This window comes from Sander lucioperca, chromosome 9, assembly GCF_008315115.2.
Source record: "Sander lucioperca isolate FBNREF2018 chromosome 9, SLUC_FBN_1.2, whole genome shotgun sequence".
Taxonomy (NCBI): domain Eukaryota; kingdom Metazoa; phylum Chordata; class Actinopteri; order Perciformes; family Percidae; genus Sander; species Sander lucioperca.
Genome location: NC_050181.1, coordinates 35231287 through 35256316, shown reverse-complemented (window position 1 = coordinate 35256316; position 25030 = coordinate 35231287). Strand labels below are relative to the sequence as shown.

At 41.3% G+C, this 25030-nt stretch overlaps 1 protein-coding gene across 17 annotated transcripts in view; it reads left to right on the top strand.

The window, feature by feature from the left end:
• st3gal3b (ST3 beta-galactoside alpha-2,3-sialyltransferase 3b) overlaps positions 1–25030 on the top strand; it is a 60493-nt gene that overhangs the window by 19204 nt on the left and 16259 nt on the right. For all 17 annotated transcript variants that reach the window (XM_031281014.2, XM_036004932.1, XM_036004930.1 and 14 more), the window contains 5 exons: positions 1466–1558; positions 5404–5498; positions 13177–13240; positions 13333–13428; positions 14536–14722. In XM_031281014.2, coding sequence (XP_031136874.1) covers positions 1466–1558; positions 5404–5498; positions 13177–13240; positions 13333–13428; positions 14536–14722 — 535 coding nt within the window. The remainder of the gene's footprint in view (positions 1–1465; positions 1559–5403; positions 5499–13176; positions 13241–13332; positions 13429–14535; positions 14723–25030) is intronic.

Sequence of the window (25030 nt, the reverse complement as noted above, 5' to 3'; positions counted from 1 at the left end):
TCTGGTTGATCAATTGGGGGGAAATATGAAAAAACCTTGGACCAATTAACCTCACTTGATTTTTAAAAAAAAAAAAAAAAAAAAAAGTTTTTAATTATAAATAAACACATTGCATCTCGTAGGAGTCCTGAGAAAAACCTGGTGACAAATGCGCAGATTGAATTGGCAGTCTGAGTAATACATTAAGACATTTGTGTGAATTTAGATGTAGTTGGGGTTTTTTTTTTTTTAATAACCAGAGCAGCTGTGGTTTGTCAGCACGAGAACATGCTACATTGAGTCATTACGCAGCTGTCATTGTGTCAGCGTGTCCGTTGAGATGTGTATAATTCCCTGAATTGGTTTGACACTCTTGCTCTAAACTGCCACGATAACGCCCCCTCCTCCGGCCCTCCCATTACCGTGCAGGCAATAATCATATGCTCCCATCACCACCCCCGGCTCTCACAGGGCACGTCTGTCCGCACTCTGCGCACACACTGTAAGCACTGTGTCAGCACAAACTTTAAGGTGGTTTTCACATGGGCTCAGTGTATCTAATACAGCTCCTTTTTTATTCTATCTACGGTGTCATTAATTACTCCATGAGAGCACATGCGTACAATAGTGCAATTCATCTTAAAGCTAGTAATTAGTTGTAATTTATTCCTGCTGGTAGTCTGATGGGGAAAGTGCCCCCTCTAGATTTGATTCCCACCAAATCGCTTACATCTTGAGGCCAATTAAGGCCAAGCTGCAAGTGGACAGCATTCTAGCATACTGAAACCTCATCAGGTTCAGGTTACTTTAGTTGTACCCGTAGGTAGATTTGTTCTGCAGCAAGAGTATGACATCCATCACGACACGCTACTACGAAAACGCACCAAAAACTGACACAAGTACTCAAAATCTGATACAAATACTCAAGGTTCCACCAATCGGCACATAAGAGAGAGAGCGAGAGAGAGAGAGAGAGAGAGAGAGAGAGAATTAGAGAGAGAGCGAGAGATAAGTAAGTGAAATAAAATCATTCAATAAATAATAAAACCAAGATAATATATCAGCATAGGAGCTTCAATTTGTGTACAAGCAGGCCCCAGTCAAGCCCCTTCTCCTGCCAACTCTGATTTCAGGCCTCACACAGTGAGTGTTTATTTGAGCTAGATTCATGGCGTACATAAGGTTATTAATGACCATGCTAGTAATCGGGAGGTTCTAGTTTTAGCACTGCCAGTGTGATTATTTGAACAAGGCCCCTCTGCTTTGTCTTGCCACACATAGGTGATCTGCTGAGCTGTTGCTGAGCTCTCCCACTTCCTAAGCCAACCCGTTTTATTCTTCTTTTTTTTTTCCTCTCCATATCTCTCAAGCAGATTGTTTGACAAGCTCAGTTTTTTTTTTAGGCTTAGAAATGTGTCAGTCTAATTGATAATCGGTTGTCACAATGTGTCTGATTAATCGCTCCCTCTGTTCTTTTCATGTACAGGCCACCAGAGTTGGCATACAAGTATGGCAACCTCAGTGAAGGACTGTGCAAGCCAGGATACGCAGCAGCCAAGATGACAGCCATCTATCCTAAGTGAGAAGGATTGCCCTTTCTTTGAATTTCACATAACATTGGATGCATCTCAAAAAGTTTTTTTTAATTTGAACTTGCTTCAAGAACTTCACATACGCAATCACAAGCTTCACAAACAAATCATTTTTAATTGGATGTCAGCGGGAGAAAAGCTAAAACCGTCACTCTTGCATACCAAGACGCATGATGTCACCCCTCAGGCCAACTTGGCCGGAAGGGTTTTTGAGTCCGAAACAGAGAAGCCCCCACATTCCTCTCCAATCTTCCCCAGTTTTCAATCATGTTTCTCTCATCTTCTCCCCCACTACAAAACCCGGACTGTGTCCTTGCGATCCCCCTGTTGCACAAAAGAACCTCTGTCGCCCGAGTACAAGATCTCCCATCTTTCTCCTATCGCATCCAAGAGCCTCCCAGGCTTTCTCTGTGAATGACACCAACCCAGCTTCCTGTCCTGACTCATCACAAGCTCCGTGGTACCCAGCCCACACAGTGCACACAATCCTCCGCGGCCCTGTTCTGATGTCAGTGGCTCTTTTGATTTTCCTATTTGCCGCCCATCTCAGCTCAATCTATAGGGCATTGTCCCAGCAGCATTCTCGAGCTAAGCTAATAGAGGGGCAATTTACCGCATTGCTGAACAATAGCCAGTGGCACTCCAGTGCAGTACTTGAGCTTGTTATGGAACAAATTTGCCAACCCATTTCCACGAATAAGTATTGAACCCAATGTATCTATTGCCTGAGGATGCACGGACGATCACGTTCAAAGCTTAGAAAAATACAGTATACTATTTCAACAATAAATTCCAATACATTATAAAAATCTTTTTTTACTGTTTTATATATTCACATATGTGACATTTTTACTCTTTTATACATAATTCTTTCTCTCCCTGCCTGTGTGATATTCTGCCCCAATATTCTGTTAAATGACGACGCTCTCAACATGTTTAACCCTCCTGTTAAATCGGACCCATTTTTAAAAAGTTTCTATATCAGAAATGTGGCTTTCATTCAACCAAATCTTAAAACAAAATAACGTGGATGGTTCCATACAACGCTCTTCACAAATTAAATAAATGATCAGTTCACTACTTTCATTGAATTTGGGTGTTTTTATTGAATTTTATAGCATGTAAAGAAAAAATGATAAATAGAACATTGAAAAATGTAGGGGAAAAAATTCAAAAAAGTGACAAAAACATTGGAAAAAGTGACAAAAACATGGGATACGCTTAAAAAAACCTGGTCAAAAAGAGCTAAATATTAGGGATTTACTTACTTTACTTAAAAAGGGTTAAGTAAAGCTATCCAAAACATATGGAATAATATATACAGTGTATATATTGAACGAATTGACAAACCAACTCTAAACACCATCAGCTGCACTGTCTGCTGTAAATTGCAGCGCTGGTTAACAAGACAGACGAAGCAGTTGTGTGAAACTTCCCTCTGCCTATCGGAGAGGCTACGTGTTACTATGTCCTCCCTCTTAATGACTTCCGCTAATCAGCAGCACGTGTCGGATCAAAGTTCTGCACAACACGGAATACCCAGCGGGAGCCCACTGATTGCTACCACCTTCAACCCAGTCACACATAGGTCAATGAGCACAATTAATGCTGTGTGTGTACATATGTGTTTGTATGCAGGAGTGTAAGTGTACGGTCAAACCTACACAATCTTGCAGTCTGTGATTTATCACGTCCTGTGTGAAAAGGAGTCGACCAATTGACATCTTGTTTGTTACCCCAGTCTGTGTTGAATGTTTACCAGGCAAAAAACAAACCAATTTAAAAGTCCTTGTTAGCATTTTGTTTAAATAGGTGTGGCCTACAGTTCAGCTGTTAGAGAAAACCTACTTAACCCCGAGCAGTGAGGTCCTCTCGTGGCTCTCCCTCTAATCATCGCCTGCTTCCTCCATGTTTGTCTTCTGTGGAGCCCCCTGCCCTGCAGAATCCAATTTATTTTACTCCCCTCCGCTTTACCCAAAACTGTTTGTATTACAGTCCTAAATCAAGTGTTGGCAGTGAACTTGAAGCGGCACGGTTATGAAAATATTGCCCATGAGAGATGGACCTAGCAAAGGAAATGAGCACAATGCGTCCCTGCCTGTTGGCTGTTTTGGGAGCCCTCACTTTTTATTTAACAACAAGCAGCCCCCTGTCTCTCCGCTTTGTCAGGATGTCAGTGACGGACTGTCGGTCAGGGCTCAGTGACTTGCAATGGTCCTGTGTTATTTATAGCCCCTTCTGGCCTCAGAAGTCCTGGGTTTAATGAATCTCCATTTGTTTTGGCAGGACAGAAGTGTCTCTCTCTCTCTCTCTCTCTCTCGCTCTCTCTCTCTCTCTCTCTCTGTGTGTCTCTCTCTCTCTGTGTCTCTCTCTCTCTGTCTCTCTGTCTCTCTCTCTCTGTGTCAGGTGATGTGAGGACGAGAGAGTGTCATACCTAACTGCCTCTCCTCTCAAGTCCTCTCTCTGCCTTCATGTTTTAAACCTGGAGGATAATGGGTGTATCAAAGACTGATTAGGTTGCTCGGAAGAGGTTTAGGCTAACCGGAAGGCCTCCCAATAATGTCAGCCATGTTTGGTCATTGCGCCTCAGAGCTCCACATATCTCTTGTGAACCAATGGCAGTGTTATGGGAACAAGCTATCCAAGATTCCTGCTGAGAAACAAGGGAGTGTGGTGGAGCTTGTGTGTCCTCTCCTGGTTCCAGTTACTGTAGTCTGTCGACTGTGGGAGCCATAATTTATGGTTGGTGAGGTGTGTGTGTGTGTGTGTGTGTGTGTGTGTGTGCCATCAGCCCCTCAGCAAGATGCAATAGTTATGTTGCTGGTGGTCTGGTTTCCGCTAATCTCTGTAACTGTCTTCTATCATAAACAAAAATAATAGACGGCAGCTCAATAGATCTCTCCAAGGCGCCTAGCATTGTGCGTGTGTGTGTACACACAGACATGCATGGAGTTCCATGCCTGTTGACGCCAAAAAAGACACAACCAGAGCGGCTGTCTCTCTCCTCTTATGCCCCCCCCCCCTCTTACTTGACAGCAGGTCATAAAAACACACATTCATCCTGGAGCCACACTTGCAGAAGTGGCACGTAGCCCAGCACTTTGGGTCACAGGCGTGACTAAGAGGAAATGGCTTCTTTTGATTTTAGAGCTGCAATTAATCAAAGAAAAAAAGGACACACTCCTACAGGCACACCAGATAAGGAAGAGTCAATGCTGGAAGTAGCAGTTCATGGGGCATTAAAAACATGGTCACAGACAATCAAACTCCATTTGTTTTTAATGTTGTACAATGACTTGCTTCACACTGGAGCAGTTTAACATGTCCTCTGTTATGGGCGTAAAACAGAGTTCATATTTTAGGCTCCCATTTTGTTTTTTTACTTCTAGCCCCAAATCATTTGAGGAAAAGCATTCTGGCATGAGTGGATTGTCCCAGCACATGTATCAAAACTGTGTGTCAGCTGTGATTTAGTCCTGGGTGGAGAGGTTGTGTTGATGGGTTATGCACTGCAGCCACCTTCTGTGTCACTCCCTGCCTCCTTAGACTTTATTATCCGCTTCGTTTTTAGCTTCCTTTTGCTTGTTTTGGGAGGCTTTAGCAGGGGAGGTAGGGATTCTTGTCCGATTTAACGACAGTGGAACAAGTGATTTTTGTTTATCACTTTGCGGCTTCAGCTTTTGCCCAGGTCATTAACCCCGCCGTCACAGGTGAAGCAGGGATTAGGGGAAGCCACAGGGTCTCTCTTTTGGAGAGGAGAAATGGTGTGGTGGGGGAATGCACAGCAAAATAAATAATTTCCTTTCTGTTTCTTTCCTCCGTCTTATTGCAGGTTCATGAAACCGGCACCTATGTTTCTTGATCGGAACTTCAAACGTCTTGCAAAAGTCAGCAATTACTTACCTCCATTTGGATTCAGAACGCAAGGTAAGAACGGTTCATTCTGTTACCTTCCACTAGTGATGTCTGCTTCACATTTCTTAAACGGTGTGTTCAAGGACGGTGTCCATAAAGACATAAATACTCCGATGCAATTAGTGATCTGGCGTGTAGACATGTTTGTGTTAAAGCCAACGCTGTGTTCTTAGTGCTGCTGTTTCTCTGAGGTTTAGATGCTGTGTGGGAGCTTGACAGCGGCTGCAGGCTACAATATTTTGTGACCGCGGTGCCGGGCATCTCAGAGTAATGAACCATCTGCCCAGATGATTTATACTTTTGTTCCCGGTTGCCAACATTACACTTCTTCATGGATCAAAAGTAGGGGTGGGGGGGAGAAAGTCGTTTCTTAGATGAATCGCGATTCCCTCTTGAAAGTCAATAAATGGAACTTTAACACCCCCCTTTGTTTAAAAACAGTGGCAACAAAAAGAGGCAACGCAACTAACCTAAAATCTCACCTACAACAACCATCCCACCCAGTTTTTCAACCTGGGAACAACAACCGCAGCTGGAGGTGGAGAGGGGTCTTCCAGACAGTTATCTGTTACAGATGCTCTTTCCCAGCAGTGCAAATATAAACGTGACGGCATGGAATGGCGCTCGCTCACAGATTGCTTATCTCGCTATATAGCCAAGAATGCCAATGTTCTGCCACTTTTCAATCTTTTGTTATTGTTGCAAGGCTGATGTCTACGGCAGAATATATTCTGCCTCAGGTGTATTGCTCTGCCTTGTCCTGAGTTGAGAGAAAGTGAGATGGGTAATCCATCACAGTGCACCTTTAGTCTTTGCCAAAATTATGCCATCATGATAAGCAATCACATGCTGCTTGCAATGTAATGCAAGCAGGGATTGAAAACTGCTGCTATCGCCTGCTGTCCCACATTGAAGATTTTTAGAATCGATGGCTGAACGGCAGATTTTTTTGATGCAAGTCTGCATCATCCGTGCTTTGTTGTCGTCTGTGTTAGGGAGTCAATTGGGACCGGTTGGGATGGGTTCCATTTTGGATCTGGTTCCTGGTTGGCAAAATGCTCAGGTTCGTTAAGCTATTTGTTATAAGTTATCTCTCCTCACTCTTTTCTGTTAGCAAAGAGCAATTGAAAACACGTAGGCACATTAATTATGTAATGGTTTAAATGAGGTTTGGCTGTTCTCTGGTTAATGTGATTTTTGCAGCTGGTGTCTGTAAGGCAGTGCTTAATTTGTAAAGTGAGAGGTCCCGGAGCGCAGGGGGGGGGGGTGGATCCGGCGACTCAAAACGGGGGTTGGAGGTAACGGAACAAAAAAACAGAAAAATTACACTGTCTTACGTAGCTTCTCTGAGTAAAAAAAGCCTACATCAGGGCAATGTTTATTTTAATTTCAGAACATGCACTGCATGGGTACGAAATGTAATGTCTCCACATTCTTGATCGGCGGAAACGATTTTTGCTTGTTTGGGATCCGACTGGCCAGCGTATTTGAACAAGTTAAGCAAACTTTGTTGTCTTTTTGACATTTTTCCGCCTGAGTGAAACGAGGCTAACGGCAATCTCAACCAGCACAAGCGCATGTGTCACTTGAAGTGCCTCCTCTCCCTCCGTCCCTCTCCCCCCTCCGTCTTACCCTGAAAATTCACCTCAAAACGCATCGAAAATGCAAACACGAGATTTTTGTGGAACTTCAGTGGGGAATAAAGACTAACAAGACAGATAACAACATTGAACACTACACAAACAGTAATTAATTTTTTTCATTTAGGCGATTCATTTTTCATAGTGAGACAGGAGGTGCCGGATCCAACGTCGGAGGTGCCGGAACATGTTCCGGCGTGTTCCGGCTCAAATTAAGCCCTGCTGTAAGGGAAAAGACAACATCGTGCTGTAACACAGCTGGACACAGGTGTGATTTTGAAGTTCAATACTTTCTCTAGAGAAACACTATAGCTGATCCCCACATCAAGTTAAGATTTCCCCAGTTAACGATTTGAATTAATACATCAAGGGATTAATCTGATCAACTAACTATTTAGAATCGGGACCTTCAGTATTTGGAGTAAGTCGCAGGTGAAGAACAGTCACCCACAGCTGTTCATTGATTGATCAATTAATGGACATTTCAGATATTATGCTGCTCATCTACTAACCTGGTATATGGAATATTAAATACATTTTTACACCTTGCCAGTTTTCAGTCTCGAACTCTGGCTCAGCCAGTGTTCTAACCTTCTGACCAGGCGGAAAACAAGGTTATTATTTTAAGTTTATAATACTCGTATTTTACCATGCCCATAGCTCAGAATATATGAATATTTTCTAGTCATTTTTTTTATTTTTTTATTTACAATGTAGGCTTCTGTGTTTGTCATAGTAACAACCTTATCAGTGATTGTTCATTTGTCTTGTGGGATGAATTCTAGCTTGGGACCAGGGAACCCGTATGTCTCCCAGCACTCCGACTTTATTGTTCCCACACACAGTGCTTGTACTTGTTCCCTGACCTTAACACACTCCAGCACTTCAGATATCAAACCAGTACACAATGCCACGGGAACTGAAGAGATAACATTACAGTTGGCTTCAGTGACGTGCTCTGTCACATATTTTCCAATACTTAGTAGCAGAAGGTACAGTCAACGTTGCCTTTTGTGCACTGGCGAGCTCTCCGCTGTCATACGAACACACACACACACACACACACACACACACACACACACACACACACACACACACACACACACACTCTGTCTCAGCCGCTATCAAAAGGGCACTCCCTGTGCGAGTGTTACACCTGGTTTCTGTTTTCTCCACGGACTGCGATGGCAGTGGGGTTTCCCTTTTAGTGCTAGTCATGTGGAGAGATGATACGTGTGGAACTTGAATAGAACGCCACAAAGGATTCCAAATTGGGAACACGGAGTGGCGGTGATGGGCGGCAGGTTTATTTTTACTTTACTTTTTATTCTGCCAAGAGGTATCTTTGGCACACATCAACCACAGCAGAGAACAGTAAAGCGGTGTTGATTCGGTCTCGGAGAAAGAAAACCGTACTTGTCAGCACTGCAGGATGCCAGTCAGCCACTGAACGGTTGAGTAATAGCCTATATTTTGCATCAATTGTTAAACATTATTCTCACTGTATATTATGTTCTCTCTAAATATCGTTTTTTTTAATTTTATTTTTATTCACTCAGTTTGACAAATTAGGAGAAAATGTAAACATTTTCACAGTGCTTTGAAATTGTTGGCTAAAGGAATTTAGCTAACCGAAAGATACAATATTTCCCAGCAGTTTATGACAGATAATTGACATTAATTTAGCAGAGTGCAGATTGCACTAATGTTTTATTTACTTTGCTTATGTTGACGCAATTATATTCATAATCCGAGCATGAGGTTTACACAAGCGCTGCCTCAGTCACATGATCACACTGTTTACGTGAGCGGTCATTCACAGCTTTATCTTCTTAAGATAGATTAAGACAAGAGCAGGTGCACAAGTGAATGAGTACATTCATATCAACCATTTGTAAAATACATATAACCTCAGTCTCATAGAGCCTTGCCACAACACGGCAAAGATTTTTTTTTTTTTGTGGAGACAATGTCGTATTGAAACTGTAACTTGTATCACTTTTTACAGCCATCTTGGTCCCTACAGCTATAGTTCAGGATTGTCCAATTATCCATGTCCTTGATAAATTAGTCGGTAACACTTTACTTGAAGGTGTCTACATAAGAGTGACATGACACGGTCATGAACACGACACTGTCACGACACTGTCATGAGACAGTAACCCTAACCCTAACTCTAACCCTAACTTGTCATGACAAAAACCGAATGACACTTACTAAAAGAAGCGTTATGTCATAAACGTTTATGACTTGTTTATAATGTTTGACACGTTCATGACAGTGTCATGTCACTCTTATGTCGATACCTTCAAGTAAAGTGTAACCAATTACAACAAACTGTAATCGAATATTTTTTTTTCTCCTTTTTTCCCCATGGCACTTGATGCTGATTCAAAATCCTGCTAAAGTACAGTCCTGACAAATACCACTCTCTCATCGCATTGATTCTTTTATATTGTTTAGGCTACGCTTTTCCCAACAATGTGTCTGTGTTTATGTGTTGCGTGATAATTCCGACCTTCCTCTATGCTAGCAGTGAAGACTTTTGTCAGTTCAAGAGTTCCGTGTTGGACCAATGTCTGAACCTCCAGCCGTTCGTCTTCGGCTCTACCACGAGACATACTTTGCTGAAATGTTTACACCAGGTACTTACAACAATTAGCTTCCATGTCGTCCTCTGGAAGAGAGTCGTGCCCATTGTGATTTTTCACCCGCTTGGATGCAGGTGTGGTCCTCGGCCTTGTGTTTATGCTGCTCGGGGTGATGCTTGACGCCAGACATCGACACCACATCCAAACAATGGGCTGTTGCTCAGCTCGCCTCTCCTCAGCAGGTTAATCATTAGGATCGTTAGCCAGAGTGCACAGGGCTGCAATATGTCTTACAGACTGCTTTGAGGCCCCCAGTCTAAACTCTCTTGTTCTCACTCTCTCTTTACTCTCACTTTGGCTGTTTCTTTGGGCCCCCCTTTGCAGACTATGTGCTATATGGTGATTATATTAAGTTAAGTAGAGAGGGCAATGAAAATGTCTATTTTATTTAAACGTATGACGCAGGAAATTTAGTTTTTCTGTGTCAGGGTTCTCCCTACTATATATATATATATATATATATATATATATATATATATATAAAAATAAATAAATGGCACAGCACCCAAGACATTTTGGGCCACACCACCAAAACTAAATGACCTTTTGTAATGATCGTAGTCGGCCCCCAGTGGACTTCTTTAGCAAATTTTGTCTTTAAACGTTTTGAGCGTTATTTATTATCTGCCCTAGCTTTACCAACTTTTTGTACACCGAAACGGTAATAATAATGGTCTGAAATGATGTGAAATTGCATTTTTTTTTCTTTTTTAGTGAAAAACGTCACCAAAGTCTTCCACGAACACAGGGAAAAAACTGCATGTTGGATTTAAATAAAAGATGAACTGCCATCATTAAATCCAAAGTAGTCCTTTGGTGCTTCCGCATCACTACAAATGTAACATGGATCAAAGATAGTAACAACTACAATGGAATCTGCACATTTAGGCTATCATGGTTATACATTACAAGTTTTAGAGGCCTAAAATGGTGAAGAGACAAATATATGTAATATCTAATGCTGGAAGCATGACTGTAGCGGAATGCCCCAAAGAACATGGCAGGAATGTGTGCTATGGCTAAACATCCCCGTTTCTCACCCTGCGATCAGACGGGGGCTGGCCACGCAGGGAGACCAGCTCGACATCGCCCACTGAACCAGGAGAATGTGCTTGTTTGAAAACGGCATTCCTCTCTGAGTGCTGGTGTCTAAATACACACGCATACCATCCTGAGCCCTGTATGTCTGTTTCTCCCAGACTCACTCCTCAAGAACACAACAGGGTTTTTTTTTCTCTGCGTAATCCCATCACCAGTATTTCTGAGGGCTGATTGGTCACTCCTTATCTGTGACTGAATAAACTGAGAGAGGTGTTCTCTCCAACTGTCGTAGACCACCTAGATTGCTATATCTCTTGTGGTATGTTGAAGTCCTTGGCAGGCTTTTAAAGTGCTCATATTATGCTTTCCTTTATTGTGTCATATCTTTTTATGCAACTTTTTATAGGTTTACAAAGTGAAAAAGTCCAAAGTCCACTCCAAAGGGACTTACCATCTCCGACAGAAAACACTGTTCACAAACTGCTCCAAACAGCTCTATTGTAGTCCAGCCTTTACTTCCGTGACGAACGTGCGTCACTTTGTAACACGTTATAATGCTCGCCTAGCTGCTAGCGTGGCACGTCCTCATACTCTGCTTCTGACTGGCTAGCAGTGCTGACCTATGTACTGCTCATGCGCGACTCCCAACAAAGATGGAACAGAAGTGAGATGCCTCACTCTGTAGCTAAAACAGAGAGCTCAACACACTTTCACTTTCTGAAAATTAAACCACATAAACCTATTCTGGTACAACCTCTAAATATACAATTATGAACCTGAAAATGAGCACAATATGAGCACTTTAAAGGAGCAATTCTCTCAGTTTTGGCTTTCTTAAATATTTCAATATGAGCGCACTTTAAGGGTGTCGGGATATACCGGCATTGACGATAAACTTGATATTTAAAAAAAAAAAAAAAAAAAAAAGAGAGAAATATGGTAAAATATGGTAACACACGCATGATATCCTGTAAATAATCCAGCGCCTCTTAAATCGTTTATGTTTTTTCTTTCCGTTCTCGCTTTGTCTACCTCCCTCAAAACCCCCACAATTTTTTTTTATTGTTTATCAGTTCATCTGGTTGCCTTTTCACTATCAGCGATGTCATATACAATATCAAACTACTACTATTTACTTTTTGGTTTGTTTTTTAATATCTCAAACTCTGTGTTTTAAGGACTTATTTTAATATACCTGTAGTATATTATTAAAATTGCCTCTGCTTTGTTACCGTTGAAGCTTTCCAACAAGAGCTCCAGTGCGATCGTATCCCATTCACAACTAAAACTAATAAATCCTACAATGAATGTCTTCTGCGATTATTTTTCCATACTGGAAGGTGGTGTTGTTGTCGTTAGCCTTTAGCTGAAGCCTTCAAAGGGCAAGATGTATCCCATAATGCATTGGGTCTAGCCTGTCGTCAAATCAGAAGCCGTGTAAAAGTGCTGATCTCGGAGGCCACGCGCAAAGAAATAACATGACCTTTATCCCAGTATCAGTAGCTCTGAGCTGTTTTGGGCAGCAATTGAAATAATGTGTAGAATGTGTGCGTTGATTATCCTTTGCTAAATAAAGTTAAAGATGAATTTGACTGACAGCATTATTTTTAATTTTATCAAATTTCAAATCGGATATCGTTTATTGTGAACATCACCCCATCTGTGATGCCGAACTGACGCACTGCTCCATAAGGAGTGCTTAAGGGGATCATCGTGCTACATTTTCCAGTGTCAAATTACGAGATAGGAGAGAATTTGTAATTCGTTGTATGCATCCAGTCTCCCATTTCTTGCCAAGAAGGCTCCACCAATACTCTGGCTATCACCAGACCAAGCTCAGTCTTTTAAGACTGAATATTTGTCTGGGGGCTCTGTATTTTCTACTGCACAAGAGGCGCCATCAACGGGCATAGTTCAAATGACTCTGTACGCAATTGGATAGTCCTTCAACCAATCAGACCAACGAGCAGCGACACTGCTACGTCACCATAACGGTGGCCGCTATGTTGAATGTAAACAAAAAGCTGCTTGCCGTTGCTTCTCTATTGTCATCGTGTTAAACCCGCCAATAGCGCGCCAGGAGGATAAGCCACTTTGTGATTGGTCCCCGCAGATTTGTAACGGAAGCAGGATAGAAAAATGTACAGGTTTCCAGCCTGAGCTGCAGGGCGAAATCAAATCACCGGCAGATCGGGCTGGGTTTACCCCGTCTACTTTACCAATGTATTTATACACAAACTAAAATTAAAAAAAGACAGTTACCGACAAGTATTTACATTTAGTACGCTCATGTAAGAAGTACAGTGTCGGCCACATTTTTTATGTCATTGTAATTGTCCTCTTTTTTTTCCTCTGCAGAGAGAATCATAGACAGCATTTTAACTGCCACGAAGAATTACGGGCTTGGAGAGGCGCTGGACAGGTAATTATTGCTGCTCGCACACATCAACAGGAAGTCCTGTTTCATCTATCCATCACTTCTTAGTGTTGCTAACTGTCCCTCCCGCCCTGCAGTCTCAACTGTAAAAGATGCATCATTGTGGGCAACGGGGGAATCCTGTTCAACAAGTCTCTGGGCCCCCGTATAGACGACTATGATGTCGTAGTGAGGTAAGATGACGGCATAGTAAAATATATAAATATATGAATGTCTGAGCAATTTGTCCCTCCAAACATCAGTATTGTGTATAATGTACAAGGGAAACCGGTACCAACAGGATGGAAACAATACCATTTGTGACATTTAATATATCCTAATTAAAAGAATGTCGTATTAAAGGGCATATTCAGTAGTTGATGAAGTATAAATAAAAACATCCCAGGTCCTTAACTTCTGTGCCGTGGGCTTTTTTGTTCACTAAGGGGGCTTTCACACCTGCCTCATTAAGTTTGATTGAAACACACTAGAGTTGGTTTTCCCCCCACACTGGGATGCACATCGAAAGCGGACCAAACAAGCGTACCGAGACCTGCTTGATGAGGTGGTCTCGGTACGCTTTCAACTAGTGCTGGGCGGTATACCGTTTCATAACGTATACCGGTATTAATTTCCCAAATTATATGAATTCTTCATATGCCGTAATACCGGTGCATTGCCAGGGAGAGTACTCCGGCAGAGGTAAACTGCGAGTGATTTGAGAACGGGACCCCTGTTAACTGCTTACCCTTCTCAGTCATGGTAGTAACTTTATAACCACAATTAATAACCCACAACTAACTCTCTTCAGCAGGATAAAACACCATAGCACACAACAAACATGTCTTTATTTTCCTACGTCCATGCAACGCTACCTCTAATGCTATATAATTTCGTTGTCTTACTACAAATGAGACCAACATGCAAATTATATTGCAGCCAATCCGCTTTCGTGTTATTGGCGCGAGTCTCTTTCGAATTGTACCACAGACATAAAACCGATTCTAATCTTCAGCTATGGGGAAGTGCAAGTTTAGTGATACTTGGCTTGGAAAAAAACTACATTTAAGGCTCAGTTGATTTTGTGTTAAAGGTCTTAAATATAATTTATAATGGTCTTAAAAAGGTCTTAAAAAGTCTTAAATTTGACTTGGTGAAACCTGCAGAAACCATGTAATAATTGTTCGTTTATAAATTTACGCTGCCGACCGGCATGCCGGGTAACATTATAGCTGCTAGCTAGCCAGGTGGCATAACAATGGGTGTGAAAACGCCCTGAGGCATTTCTTTTGTGCTGGCAGGTTGAATCAAGCCCCAGTGAGCGGTTATCGCAAAGACGTGGGGACCAAAACCACCATTAGGATTACCTATCCAGAGGGAGCCATCCAGAAGATCGACAGTTATGAAAAAGACTCCCTTTTTGTTTTTTCTGCTTTCAAACCCCTGGATTTCAAGTGGCTCAGACAGATGGTCTTCAAGGAGAAACTGGTAAGGATATTTTGAAAACAGATTTAAGGAATGAAAGTGAAAGTCTTGAACATATTAAACAAGACCTACCTTTTGAAAGAGCAAAGGTAGGCTGGACGATGAATCGAAAATGTATCGACATCGAAATTCTGAAGCCGTTATTGACGCATTTTTCCCATGACGATAATTTCGATCATTTATTTCTGTTGATAGGCCTACTTTCTCCTTAAAAACATTCTACCGCGTGTGCAGGGTCCGAAATGAACACTCGCCAAATGCAGGGGCGGGCCGACACACACACACACACACACACACACACACACACACACACACACACACACACACACATACACACAAACACTGGTGCACACACCAGACACCAGCCACTACCTTCTGTGTACTGATAGCTAGCGTTTAACTCAGGCTGATTAATTGGCTATTAAGTGCAGATTTTTGGCAGCCAGCCTTCCAAAAGAAAGCACAATTAAATGAAATGTTAACCGATCATTAACCGTTGACCGATATGGAGGAAACAGAGTCTCAGTTCACCCGTCCGGGAGGCTCTGACACACTTTCCGCACTCCGTGTCTGTGGACAGCTGTAGGCTTGTACCGGTGTTGATGTTCTGTGCATTGTCGGACACATGGTGGCCCAATGGTTAGCACTGTGGCCTCACAGCAAGAAGGTTCTGGGTTTGAATCCAGGTCGTTCCGGGCCTTTCTGTGTGAAGTTTGTATGTTCTCCCCATGTTTGTGTGGGTTTCCTCCGGGTTTCCCCCACCAACAAAAAACATGTACTAGGTTCTCCAGTCAGTGCCCTTGATCAAGGTACTGGCTCAGATCTGGAGCTGGTCCCCGGGCGCTGTAAATGGCTGCCCACTGCTCCCTTGAGGGATGGGTTAAATGCAGAGAATGAATTTCGCTCCATGTATGTGTATGTGACAATAAAGTACCTTTACCTTTCCTGAAACCGCTTGCGGGACTGACAAGTCCACAGCGGCCCGCGGCGCGTATGTCCGAGTCTCCAGCGCCTCCACCTGCCTCCACCTGCAGCTTGTCAGCTGTGTGTCTGCCTGGTATACTCTCGGACGGCCGGTTTAACTCGCCGGTCCTCATCGATATAGTTTCATGTGTCCACGTAGCTCTCCACGAGCAGAAAAAAAAGAGGAGCTTAAAACGCAACTTGCTGGTTCAAAGTTAGGACTAACTAAGTTAATTAGCAGTTAAGAAATAGATTGTATAGCCTGTTTACATTTTTATCACGCAAAAGATGTTTTTTTTTAAACTTTATACAACAAAATGAATAAACACATTGTCCGTCGTTTTACAAAAAAACATTAATTATCATAATTACATCAGGTTCTTTATCATTAAGGATCCCTTCACATTATGCCTGTGTTTGACCTGCAGATCATTTCTACTTCTCTGGGTGTCTAAATGTGTCTGAATGTCTGATTTAGCTGTTGTGTTTTAGCAGAACATAGCGGTCTAAACTCTGATCACATTCTGTACATTCCTTCCTGTGTAAACACGTAAGCCATTTTCATAAAGGGGTTAAGAGGACAACTGGAATCTCTGCTTTATAATGGGGACGTTGGTTGAATGCTTAATTGAGAAGCAGCTGAGAAAAAAACCAAATGGCACATAAGTTATTTTTCCCTTTCTCTGGCAACGAAGTTAACTTTCTTCATGATACTTGCCGTTTTCTCAAAATTATGGGTTACACTTTACTTGAAGGTATCTACATAAGAGTGACATGACACGCTCATGAACGTGTCATAAACAAGTCATAAACGTTTATGACATAACGCTTCTTTAAGTAAGTGTTATTCGGTTTTTGTCATGACAAGTTAGGGTTAGGGTTCATGTGTCATGACAGTGTCATGTGTTCATGACAGTGTCATGTCACTCTTATGTCGATACCTTCAAGTAAAATGTTACCAAATGATGTTGTTCCCCTCTTAACCTGTTCTTTCTTAAAGTTACTATATGTAACTTTTTAATGTTTATGAAACTGTAATTTTTCATCTGATGATCATAAATGACCTGTAGCAGCAAACGAGACTAACAGTGAAAAGAAAGCTATATTATATTGTTTTTATTAATGCCTCTGCCCGGGTTTCGATTTTTCTCGCAAAGTCAGAAAGTGATTTTCGGCAGGTAGACGGCGCTACAGAGCACACATTCTGATGGGTCACAGATTTCTTTGGAACACCGGAAAAGCCTATGCAGCCGGGTAAAAAGGTAGCGGGAGATTGATTTATGTAGGCCTAATTGTACTTTATTTGAGAAGTTTTCTGCTGTAGTTATGGCTGGTACTGGGGCAGGGCCATCACACAATCGTTTGGGTGTCCATGGGAACCTTATGATTGCCACAGTTAAATGCCCGACTGTGGACTGGCCTTTTTAATCACAAGGGTCAGACTAAATGACAGTGCTGGCTTTTTTTTAGAAGGTAAAGTCATATTTAATGTCTCCTGTGTCCTTTTTTATATCCATTAGTCACTATAAAAAAGCTCTCATGAGCACTTTCATTTTGTTCTTGTTGAACAGTCTCTAGCTTCTCTTTGAGATTAGTTTGAGTCAATTCAACTCCAGGACAGTGAGAGTACTTAATAAAAGCTCTTCATAGAGTCATTGAAATAAAAGTAGTCCTATTTTAAAGGACCGTACCAGTACTTTTACTACAAATCTTTATTTCTTTGCGTCATTGCTGACCATTTTTCAAAGAATGGAGTAAAGGGGGAGAAAGAACTTTATTTCAAACAGATCTATGGCCAGGGCCCCCCCCACACACACACACACACACACACACACACACACACTCTCTCTAGAGCCTTGCCTCCCCAGCTGCCCCCCCTCATCCTAACTTTGGTGTTCTTAAAACTGTACTTGTAAAAACAGACCGCCTTTATGTCCACAAGCTTCTCAAAGCATTGAAATAAACAATGAATTTACCAAAAGACAATCATTTTAAATGTAATCTTAGGCCCTTGGCCCTCAAATACTTACACAATACAAACGTGCAGAGCAGCTTTCACACTCTGGCTCACACGCAGCAAGTCTGCTGCGGTGGCCCTGCATCCCGGCAAAGACTGGAGCAGCTGAGCTGCCCATTCTTCCCCCTTGATTAGTTGTGATTTTAGTAGACAAGAACAGCTTAATACATAACATTAAAAACTGGCATGTTTGAATCCCTAACGCTTACAGAGGGTTGCCATTTGGGCGGCGTTACGTTACAACACACTACACAGTGCTAGCACACAGTAACATTACTATAAAATCCACTTACTTTCACATATCATGGCACTAAGGCTGCACAAATTAAACCAGGCGACATCCTTTACTGTCAAACTCCGAAATAACAAATACAATGGGATCAAGTTGTCTAAACATAGTTGTTGTGTGCTTGTGATCAATCTCTTCTGATTTTATATTTGTTATACTTATTGGCTACATGGCCCTACAGTGTAATGTAATACAAGGATAACCAGAGCTTTTCACATCTTGACTCTCGCAGGCCAGAGTAGCTGGAGAGATTAGCTGAAGCCTAGAAATGAAAAGGAAAGCTAAAAGTGGGGATGTTGTCGGGGTTTTTTATTTATATATTTTTTTGCAAAGAAAATCGAAAGAAGTGCACAGGAGGAAGAGAAGGAGGGAAGAGAAAAAAGAGAAGGAAGTAAACTGGAGAGACCAGGAGGGTCAGAGCAGGAGAAGGCCACAGAAGGAGATGGAGAAATAAGTGAAGGAAAAGAGGGAAACATGTCATATCCCTCAGTAAAATGACATGTTTTCAGTTATTGTCCGTTTTCTGTTGTATATTCTATAGGGTTAGATATATAACGATTTACAAATGTGTCTTATTTTATCAGTGGTTATGATCAAACAAAATGTAAAACAAATATGATAGAGAAAGAACGGTAAAGCTGCATTATAAAGTTCTATTTGCCACTCATATGGGGATTCCCACGTTCAGTCTTCCCATGCCACTACCATATCTAAATTAAATTTTTTTTATGCACTTTAAAATATCACTGCAATTTAATGTAAACTAACATGTTTAAAGGTTTGAAATTGCAAATGTTGTTAATTATACTACGTACCCTGGTTCAAATCCTGAAAGGTTGTACACAGACAGAATTGCTAGACTCTTTTTTCTTTCTTTCTTTCTTTCTTTCTTTCTTTCTTTCTTTTTAACCTCATTCTTTGATAGGCATGCTCCTATCTAATGTGGCAAACCAGATTTGGGAGAACCTGCTCTATTTTCCAGCACAGCTTTGTGACTTTGAGGGAGCGGCTGTCAGCTGGAGTTTTTTACAAGGTGACATTTGTCAAAATTCCTATGAGTAAGGGAAGGGGGACAAAATGAAGAGGAAAGGACAATAGCGTTTTAATAGGGGATGAAAAGGACATACAATGTCAAGCTGAAGCTAAGTAGTGGTGTGAAGTTGGATTAATGGTTGAGAGAATAAAGGAAAGCGAGATGGAAAGGATAATGTGAAATAGGGGAAAGGGATAATAGCTGGGGAAAAGAAAATGAGCAGTGGAAGGTAATGGTAAAGCAAAATGGAGGAAAATGGCTTGCTTGGCTGGCTGATGGCCCCTTTAGCCTTTGATAGGGCCCAGATTTTTCTGGTGTGTCAGAAGGAGAGGACAGTGGAAATGGCTGCTCAGGATAATTGATCTGGCCCCTGGCGTCCAACTCAGCCCTCTTTGATCTGCTGAGGAAGGAAGAATGTTTCTCATGGGTTAACAATCAGGGAACAAAAAAAAAATCAGTGTTGTGTGGTTGGAGCTTTGATGATAATATGAAGGAAGAGAACTGACAGATGTGCAAAGATCTTGTGCAAGTCTTTTTTTTTTTTTTTTTTTTCTTTTCACAATAGTTGATTTAGGTTGATTTAGTCTTATAAATATATCACACTATGTACATTTTTTTTTGTGCAATTTACTCCACATTGCATGACCTTAGGGATAATTTGGATTTCTTTATGGTACAGCATTGTCGATTAGCAGAAGCTCAGAACAATCAGACATAAATACATATACAAACTAGTGCTGTCAAACGATTACATATTTAATCGCGATTAATCAGAACAATCAGACATAAATACATATACAAACTAGTGCTGTCAAACGATTACATATTTAATCGCAGTTAATCGCAATTAATCGCACGTTTTTATCTATTCTAAATGTCCCTAGATTTCTTTTTGTCTAATGATTTTTTTCTCATTTTAATGCTCTTATCAACATGGAAAAGTGGATCGGCTTGCTTTGTGCTTTTGTCGCCTGGCTTTGACGAGGGGTCAAAGCTAGATCCGGTGTGGTGTTGTAGTTTTTCTGACGTTACTAGTTGTTGCAACAGCATGTGAAAAAAACGACAAAGTTTGCTATGCCAAAAAGAACGTTAATTTCGCGATAAAAAAATTGATGCCTTTTAAAATGGGTTTGCGTAAATGCCGTTAATAACGCGTTTAACTGACAGCACTAATACAAACATCACACATATGTCACACAAACCTTTTTTTAGCCTTGCTAAACAATTGCTAATAAGAGTCTAGGCTCCAAGAATGGCAGTGTTGGTCAGTTTGAACTGTTCTGGGCTTGTTGGATGTGATGGGCTCTGTTGCTTTTTCTCATGCCCGTTATTGTGCCGTTAGATTCTTGTTAGAGTACGAGTTTAAGTTGGTGTGTCTAGACGGTTTGGGAACTACTGTACAGTGGCACTCATAAGTTTATGAACCCATGCTAAAGTTGACTAAAAAAACTCATCTTTTGGAAATTGATCTTGATGCCTTAATTAAAAAAATGAGGAAAAATCCAACCTTAAGGACACCAATTTTCTTTGTGAATGAATAATGTATCACAAATAAATACATGTTCTTCCTTAAAATAAAGGGGGCATAAGTCAGTACACCCCTATGTTAAATTCCCATAGAGGCAGTACCCCATGCCAGGGAACTTTATCAGGATGCATAGTATCCTGATCAATTTCCAAAAGATGCTTTTTTTTATTCCTCTTTTTAGTCAACGTTAGCATGGGTTCATAAACTTATGAGTGCCACTGTATGTCTCCTTCCTTATTTTTGTTTATAGTTACAGATGCAATAGGTAGCAGGTGTCAGGTGAATTGAAATGGAACTTTAGATTAACTAATTTAAATTACCATAGCATTTATGTGCTGATTTAAGTGCTTGTTATTATATGTTATTACTACGGTGGCCGACAGGGGCAAACGCCCTGCAACTTAAGAAAACACACGCAAATAGACGAAACACAAGCAAATTAAGAAAACAACTTCATTAATTTGACAACACATGTGCAGCATTCAGCAAACGCGCTGCAAATACCACAACACAACCAAATAGATAAACGCACTGCAAATAAAAAACGATGCAAAAAGAAAAGCACGCAAACCCCGAAAAAAGAAGCGATGCAAAAAGAAAAACAACTTCATTAATTTGACAACACATGCGCAGCATTCAGCAAACGCACTGCAAATATCCCAACACAACCAAATACATAAACGCGCTGCAAAGACACACAACACAACCAAATAGATAAACGCGCTGCAAATACACACAACACAACCAAATACATAAACGCGCTGCAAATATGAAACGATGCAAAAAGAAAAGCACACAAACCCCGAAAACAAATGCAACAAAAAAACGCTGCATCCAGATTACACAACGGAAGTTCTCCAGACCTCTAGAGGGAGCAGCTAGTGGAACAGCTGGATTTTTGACCGTTATTAACCGATATTAAATTCATATTATTATTATTATTATTATTATTATTATTATTATTATTATTAATAATAACATAATATATTATTAATATACAGTCTATGCTCCCGTCTCATGCCCTCCCGGCTGGTGCCATCCCCGAGCTTCGGCTTTTCAAAATAAAAGCTCGCGTCTGGTCCGCTATGTGTTTGTACTTTGGTGTGTTGGATGTTTGTGAACTAAACAGTACGGCAGTCATACTAATGAATACAATAACTTTTTCAGCAGATGTCTTACTTACAACACGTTGGAGTTAGCAAAGCAGTTTTGTGTTTATATGTGCGGGCGGGATTTATTCAGTTTGATAAATCCCACGGTAAATTGGCTGGTTTACTAACAGGGAGGGACTATAAATCCTGTCTGTTTTTTGTATTTCAAGAGTGAATTGCTCCACAATATGAATACAGATTGATCACTTATTTTGTTGGTAACCGTTGTTGTATAATCCCAATATTACACTTGAGGAGGCCTACACTTCAGTAATTTCGGACCTCGAAATTAAACCCTCTGATGTGGCTTAAACAAACGTCAACGTTAAACGCTGATGCAGTTTTAAATGTTTTATCACCACGAGTTTACAGACGTCTCTGCTGATTGAGTATCAACTGTGACCTGAGCCGAGACACACCCACCAAACCAGAGAAAACAGATCTCAAACATAGATTTAATATTTACAGTCTATGCAGTTTCTCTCTCTCTCTCTCTCTCTCTCTCTCTCTCTCCCCCTCCCTCTCTCCCCGTGAGGCCGAAAATCCAGCTGTTCCACTAGCTGCTCCCCTTAGAGGTCTGGAGAACTTCCGTTGTGTAATCTGGATGCTGCGTTTTTTTGTTGCATTTGTTTTCTGGGTTGGTGTGCTTTTCTTTTTGCATCGTTTCATATTTGCAGCGCGTTTATCTATTTGGTTGTGTTGTGTGTATTTGCAGCGCGTTTATGTATTTGGTTGTGTTGTGTGCATTTGCAGTGCGTTTGCTGAATACTGCACGTGTTGTCAAATTAATGAAGTTGTTTTTCTTTTTGCATCGCTTCTTTTTTCGGGGTTTGCGTGCTTTTCTTTTTGCATCGTTTCATATTTGCAGTGCGTTTATCTATTTGGTTGTGTTGTGGTATTTGCAGCGCGTTTGCTGAATGCTGCGCATGTGTTGTCAAATTACTTAAGTTGTTTTCTTAATTTTCTTGTGTTTTGTCTATTTGCGTGTGTTTTCTTAAGTTGCAGGGCGTTTGCCCCTGTCGGCCACCATATATTACTGTTGGGAATAACTTGCTGATTAAAAATAATCACTTCAGAGACAAGAATGCACAAAGATACAAGGACTGGCGTGTAGATTTTTGAACACAAGTAGCATAAAAGCAGAGATGATTGCTAAAATGTCCTTTCTTTAAGAAAAAAAAAGTTACCAGGGCAACAATATCTGTTTACTATGGAAAGTGGATTTTCAGTCTTAGCAACATTATGAAGAGCACTGAAGTTGTGTTAAAAGACTGTTATCCTAGCTCCATTGTATCAGACTCACAGCCAGCACAGGCTAATGCAGTGGGGGGAAAAAAAAAGTGTGTGTGCGTGCGCCTGTCTGTGTGTGTGCCTTCTGTGAACACTTCTGGGACACATTTCCAAAGACACTGACTCATTACTATTTTCTTTCCACATATTACCAGACAACATGTATATAAATCAATAAGGGTAACTTGGTTCATACTTTAGAATATGCAGCAGGACATCCTAACCAAGGAGCAGCAAGCATCCCTCCCTTTGCTTGATATCCATTTAGTCCATCCCAGAGGGAGATATAATGCAACTTAGGAGAGCTGTCCGGAGCTTTTTACGTCTCTTGGTCCAGCAGGGGATGTCTTTGTGTGACCTGCACACTCACAGCCACAAGGGATGCAAAACCTTTTCACTCTCCTTCTGCGGTTATGAAAGTGTATTTTCTTCTTTAAAAGGTTAGTGGGTGGTGCACAGTTGTTGTGCAGCCGCAAGTGACTCATCCTGAGTTGCTCGACTATCCTCCGCTATTATGGCTTTTCAAATGCTTACAGCGCAGCTTTGGATGGCTGAACCGAATACAAATTAGCGAGGCAATTTCCCAATCTGTTATGTAGTGTTTTGTACACTCTCACAAACACGCACTCAAAAACACCCACGCACACAAGTCCAGCTTTGCAAACTTGACCTTGGTCCTGGCTTGCAGACGAAGCTCTCTCTCTGAATGCGTCTTGTATTTTAGATCGGTGAAGCCCTCGACTACATATGCAATTACAGTACTGCAGCATCCCAAGGCTTCCAACCTCCCTAATCCCTCATTACCACATGTCTACGTGATTACGACTCAACTTTGTCACTCTGCTGTAAAGTCCGACCCCACATACAACCGTCTGGTTGATTGCCCAGTTAATTTCTGTTTACAACTGTGCTCAAACACAATTTCCACAATTGTCGATATTCTCTTTTTTTCTCTCTTCCTATTTGTCTAGTTTTCGAATTTGCCCTCATGCACAGCGCGCACTTACGGTTCATGGACACACAGCCGCAGTTGTTTGTATATGCGGGGATATTTTCAAACAGAGCCAGTGAAGGATATACAGCCGGTGGTAAACACGGGGTTCCAAGGTGGAGTGCCGGTGTTCTATCTCTCCTGTTTGTTTACAGGAGCTCTCCTTGCTCTCTACAGGCCAGAGAGATGCATGATGGATTGAGACAATTTCAGGAAGAGTACTTCTCCTTTAATAGAAACACAACCACTGGGCCACTAAAATATGGCAGTGAAGCCAATATTTTAAAAACATTGCACATCTCTTAGGCAATGCCCGAAATTGAGGAATGAATTACCAAAATAGCCAGTTGCTTCACATCTCAAATACCCAAATGCTCTCCTTCCTGCTAGAATAACACGGTGAAGCATTTCCTATTGTTAATCTCTGTGTAACAGCCAGGGCTTTCAGTTTATAGACATGTCATTTTAGCCCAAAAAGTTTATGTAACTCTATCACTGAGGGTGCACCATGGGACAGAAATAACTGCTATATGGCTTGTCTTTAAGCCCCACCATCTGTGCAGAAGCCCAAAGTAGCATGCATACATGCATTCATAAACATTTACATACTTGTAAACATGGCTTTTGAACACGATCCAAGTGACTAACATAGGGTCCGGATGTCACTGATTACCATGAGTGTAATGTTTCAAAAATGAGTCACCTACCTACCCTGCAATGATTAACACTCAGACCTGTACTCTGGGTTCCTTTTTTTTATTTGCGTGTTCTGATTCTATGGATGTTGGGTAATTAATACGGCTGTAAAATGAACGTGATAATAACGAGTTAACGAAGAAATCCATTTAACGACCACCGGAGTTACCACCGGAGTACATCCATTCTCAAACACCACTTGCAGGTCAATTCATTGATGTATGAATGGATAAAAAATGTGGTTTAGTTCACCATTGCAAGTGTAAAGTGGGACACTGCATTGTGTTAGTCAGGTGTTATCAGTCCCTCCAGGATTTCACTGCCTTTTTTTTTTTTTTTTTTTTTGAGATTGT